Source organism: Austrofundulus limnaeus, unplaced genomic scaffold, assembly GCF_001266775.1.
Source record: "Austrofundulus limnaeus strain Quisiro unplaced genomic scaffold, Austrofundulus_limnaeus-1.0 Scaffold22, whole genome shotgun sequence".
Lineage (NCBI taxonomy): Eukaryota > Metazoa > Chordata > Actinopteri > Cyprinodontiformes > Rivulidae > Austrofundulus > Austrofundulus limnaeus.
In genome coordinates this window covers 1206260-1211237 of record NW_013952424.1, presented here as the reverse complement: position 1 = coordinate 1211237, position 4978 = coordinate 1206260, and the positions used below count along the sequence as shown (strand labels likewise).

General features: G+C 46.7%; 1 protein-coding gene across 2 annotated transcripts in view; it reads left to right on the top strand.

Annotated features, from left to right (window-relative positions):
* Positions 1 to 4659, top strand: part of gli1 (GLI family zinc finger 1) — a 64423-nt gene extending 59764 nt beyond the window's left edge. For both annotated transcript variants that reach the window (XM_014004160.1, XM_014004159.1), the window contains exons 12-13: positions 172 to 484; positions 619 to 4659. In XM_014004160.1, coding sequence (XP_013859614.1) covers positions 172 to 484; positions 619 to 3146 — 2841 coding nt within the window. In that variant the 3' untranslated portion in view covers positions 3147 to 4659. The remainder of the gene's footprint in view (positions 1 to 171; positions 485 to 618) is intronic.
* Positions 4660 to 4978: the final 319 nt, after the last annotated feature.

Genomic DNA, 4978 nt, shown 5'->3' with positions numbered 1-4978 from the left:
TAAAATATTAATTTTGTTGTATTTCATAGGGACATTTATGTATTTGATGGAATATTTATTAATACTTTATTAATTACATTATTTATTCATTTATTTCATTATTTATTTATTGTTTTTTGAATGAAACAGCTCTCATAGAACATCTCCGCTGGCTTTCTCGTCTTCCTGCAGAAGTCGCAGCCGAGCCCCGGCGGTCAGTCGTCCTGCAGCAGTGAACGTTCTCCTTTGGGGAGCACCAACAACAACGACAGCGGTGTGGAAATGAACCTGAATGCAGCGGGCAGCTTGGACGACCTCACTGCATTAGAAGATGGAGTTGCAGGAGGAGGAGGAGGAGGAGGTGGAGGAGGCGAGCCTGGAACAATGGGAATGTCTGCACAAGCTCTGAAGAGGCTGGAGAACCTAAAGATCGACAAGCTGAAGCAAATTCGTAGGCCAACTCCTCCTGGCCGCTGTACCAGCAACAAGCTTCCGGCCATCCCTGGTAAATCCTGTGATGAGATCAAAACAATAAATGCACAAATTAGAGTCTTTCTGGCAAGTTGTCTTGTATAAAATGATACAGTATATGAAAATCTTCTTTGTGGAGTTATATTAAATAACTTAGTTTCTTTCTAGGTTCAGGAGAGAACATGGGCATGTGTGCGCCGTCTCCACTTCTCTCTAATCGTCGCGTTATGGAGTTGTCCAGCCACGAGCTCGGAGTCGGAACCGGCTCCTCGAACGACAGGAGAGGAAGCGGCACGAGCAGCTTGAGCTCTGCGTACACCGTGAGCCGCCGCTCCTCCATGGCGTCCCCTTACCCGTCCAGCCGACGGTCCAGCGAGGTCTCGCAAATGGGAGGGACAGCAGGGGGAGGGTGCCACCTCCTGAGCCCCGAACACACCGGGGGGGAACCCCTCTCACCCGAGAGCGACCGCAGAGGAGCTCCGTGTCCCGTCGGAGGGTTGCCAGGTCTCCCCAATTTAACGCCCGCTCAGCACTACAAACTAAAGGCCAAATACGCCGCAGCCACCGGCGGACCACCGCCCACTCCTTTGCCTAATATGGAGCAGTCAGGTGCACCAGTCAGAAGAGGGGGCATTTTAAGTGACTACCAAGGGCAACACCTGCCTCCTTTTCTGCAGCAAGGTGGTCCCCGAAGGCACAGTGCCAACACAGAATATGGTACTGGTGTTATCTACCCTCACCAGGCTCCGGGTAACAACTTCAGGCGAGCCAGTGATCCGGTGAGATCAGCCGCAGATTCACAAGCCCTCCCCAAACGCTTCAACAGCCTTAACAATGTAGCCATGATGGGCCGCAGGAACGCGCTGCAACACCACGGCTCTGACCTTAGCCTTGCTCGTCACATGTACTCTCCCCGTCCGCCTAGCATCACAGAGAACGTCATGATGGAAGCCATGGGTATGGAGCCCCACCTCGCCCCTGTTGAGACGAGTGACCGTTCCATGATGATTGCCCCTGGAGGGAGAAACTTCATGAACTACCAACAACCGAATCAGACCATTGGAGGTGGAGTTCCTCTCGCAAACCAGCTGTCCCCGAGACACAATTCTCTTGGTGGCCCTGATCATGGTTACATTCACCGGACCTACCAGGGAGGCGAGGTCATTTCCAGGGCTAATGGAAATCTGTTGGAGCAGGCAAGGCCTGAGGGTATGTCAAATACACTTCTCCAACAGGCCGAGTACAGCATGAGCACCTGTCAGCTCAGTCCTTCAGGCCCACATTATCCCAGCTTAGGTCAGAGCGGCAACTCTGGAGGACCTTGGAATGGTACCCACAACCAAATGCTGACGTCCAGCCACAATTTTCAAAACCAGCAATCGATGCAGTACTCAGATCCCAGTCTGCAGCCTCAGCAGACACGAGCCCACTTCAGCAACCAGACCGGTCTCTACAACAACACAAATGGAACTCAGAAGCTCGTTATCAAACCCGAGCAGCAGTTCCACTCCGGCATGGGCGGAGCAGGTTCCTGTCAAAGCGCTAAGCTCCACCAGCAACAAATGTTCCTGCAACAAACACAGGGGTACCCCCAACAGCTGGGCCAGGGAGCGATGAGGAGCTCCGGCCAACCCAGCTGCGACTTTCAACGGCCGAATCAAAACTGTTTCTCCGGTGGAGGAGGGGTGAGCTTGGGCTGTGCGCGCTCCACGCTGTCTGATGACCAGAGGTCCGAAACGCCAATGATGCAGGTGAAAGAGATGATGGTGAGGAATTACGTGCAGTCCCAGCAAGCCCTCATGTGGGAGCAGCAACAAGAGCAGCCTCAAAGTGGAATCAAACCAGCGCCTGTTTCCGACAATATGGATCTGAGTGTTCAGACAGCAATTATGCAACACAGTCCAGAGCACCAGAACCAGAACCTGTACTCCAGCCAGGCTTATTCCTCTTATCCTGACCAGAATCTGGTCATGAGCCCTGCTGCCCACAGTCAAGGCTCCATCCCAGATACAACGAAAGCCCAACATCTAGCAGGTCTCCAGGGTTCTTGCCATAATCAGGAAATGGTGGTACCCAGACCCCCTCAGGGACAGAAGCCCCTCAGTCGGCAGAACAGCCTGTCACAAGTCGGAGGAGGCTTTATCGGCAGCTCGCCCCACCTCAGCCCCGTCCACTTCACGTCTAGCCCGAGACGAGGGGTTCGACTTCCTCCGGTGCAGCATCCGCAGCACCCTCAAAATGAGATGTTCTCTCCGTCGAACAACAACAACATGTACTACACGGGTCAGATCAGTATGGAGAAACACATGGACCCCCAGAACGGGCCGTGCCTTAACCAGCAGAACAGTATCGGTTCAAGCCTGGATCCAGCCGGCGACGCAAAGTCGGCCCCCCTGGCTCCCTACCCCGAGTCTGTTCCTGTTTCAAACGCCTTAGAGAACCTGGACTTGGACAACGCTCGCATAGACTTCACATCCATCATTGATGACGCCAACTCCTCCTCATTCAGTCCGGTCAATAATCCCCTTCAGGAACATTTGGGATCCAGTTCCCAGGCCTCCTCCCGCCTCACCACCCCACAGACCTCGGTCAGCCTCGCTCCAGGCTCGGCTCTGTCCAACATGGCTGTGGGTGACATGACATCCATGCTTACCTCACTGGCTGGGGAGAATAAGTACCTGAACACTTTGTCTTAGAGGACTCTTGAGCAGCTAAGCATCTTTAGGAAAGATTTTCTGTCTTGGTCTCTTCAGTTTCAAAACGCACGTTTTGTTAATTAGAGTACTTTCTTTTATGTTGTAAAAATAAAAACATTTCATAAAATGCATCAACATCATTGTTACCTAAAGCCTTAAATTATGTCTTTATGTATAAAACTCAACCTGTCAAGATGCTGAACTGTAAAAAGGTTTATTGCTGAAGACTCATGGAAAAAGGAAAAAGTAATAGCGTGTACCAAGTTTTTAAGGAAAACTCATAGTGTCCTCACACATTTAAAATTATGCAATTTGCCATCAAAAAAGCCTTAAAACCAAAGGTGCCCATTTATCTCCCATTTCTGCATCTTTTTCCTGCTTCCCTGGTACGGTTTTCTCCATCTTTGTACTAATGTACCTGATTCAAAATGACGACGTTGAGCTTATTTTGAACAGATATTCAAGTCACAAAAGGGCTTTGGCAACAGTGAAGCGAAAACAAAAAAGGCTACGTGTAAATATACAAACTGTGTCTGACAATGAGACGTTGAGTAGTAATGTCTTGATAGTCCGCTTGATGCTCAGTGTTCAGGTTTTTGTGAATGAAATGAAAAAGCTATGCTTTCAGTGACTGAGAAATGTTTCTATTAAATTTCCTTCCTGTTGCTTTGATCTTCCCTTTTTTTTTCCAGTATCAGCACAATCTGCACAGACAGCATATCAGTATTTCAACATATGCACCAGTGTAAAGCAGTCAAGTCACACATTGTATTGAAGCACATGTGCCAACACACAGACACTCAGGACTTGTTTTGAATCTTTGGTGTTCACATGACATGTATGTTGTCATCGCCTTTTTTCCAGACAGAGAGTTTGCACTCCACATGGTTACTTTAAGTGTTTCTGAAAGCAGCTGTTTACTTAGTTTTTCTGTTGTGTTTGCCTCGTCTTTTTAAGGTACACAAAATGAGCAAAGCTCGATAATCATTGGTATAGCAGGCATTAACAGCTAAGTGCATTTGGCAACCTGAATAATGCATTCAAACATACATTTATAAGACATGGTGTTACCCTTTAATCCAGGGAAATTCATCCTAATTCAGTAGAGGGAGTGAAAATGCCTCAATTTGTTACTACATTGTAAAATGTGTATTATAGGTACAGAGAGGCACTTTGTGCAACAGTAAGCTGCAGCTTTTTTTTATTTTGAATCCAATTTTACACAGTGGCTTTGCACTGACGACAGCACTGGTTGTAAAGATCTCTGTCTCCTTCAACTACTCACATGAACCTCATTTTGATGACGAAAAAGAACTGGCTCTGTATTTTTAGACAAAAATTCAAAGTCACGTCTGAGCCTCATTAAAATCACATGAGTTTTCAGCAAATCACAGTATTGTCACTTTCAGTGTTTGCCAAGCGTCAGCACAAATGAACATGTCGTCGTTTTGGAACAAAACCAACCAAAGACGTAAAGTTACTGAGAAAAAAAAAAGATGCACAAATAGAGTATTATAACACTAACACTAGAAATAAGTAAACCAACATGAATTGTTAGTGCTGTATTTTAGAATGTATGAGATATTTTGTACAAAATCCTTTTTTATATATACTGTATATTAATGAACTTTATGGATGTTATCGTCTTTGTGTGTGAATGAGCGTTTGTGTGCGTTTTTGTAATTATCAGCCTTTTATTCTGACTTTTTTTTGCTGGCAAAAGCATATCACCTTTTAGCAACAAAAGCTATATTAGGAGCAATAACTATATTAGATAAAAGTGAAGTTTTTCATTTGTTTGTGTACAATGTTTTACATTTTTATACGTTATA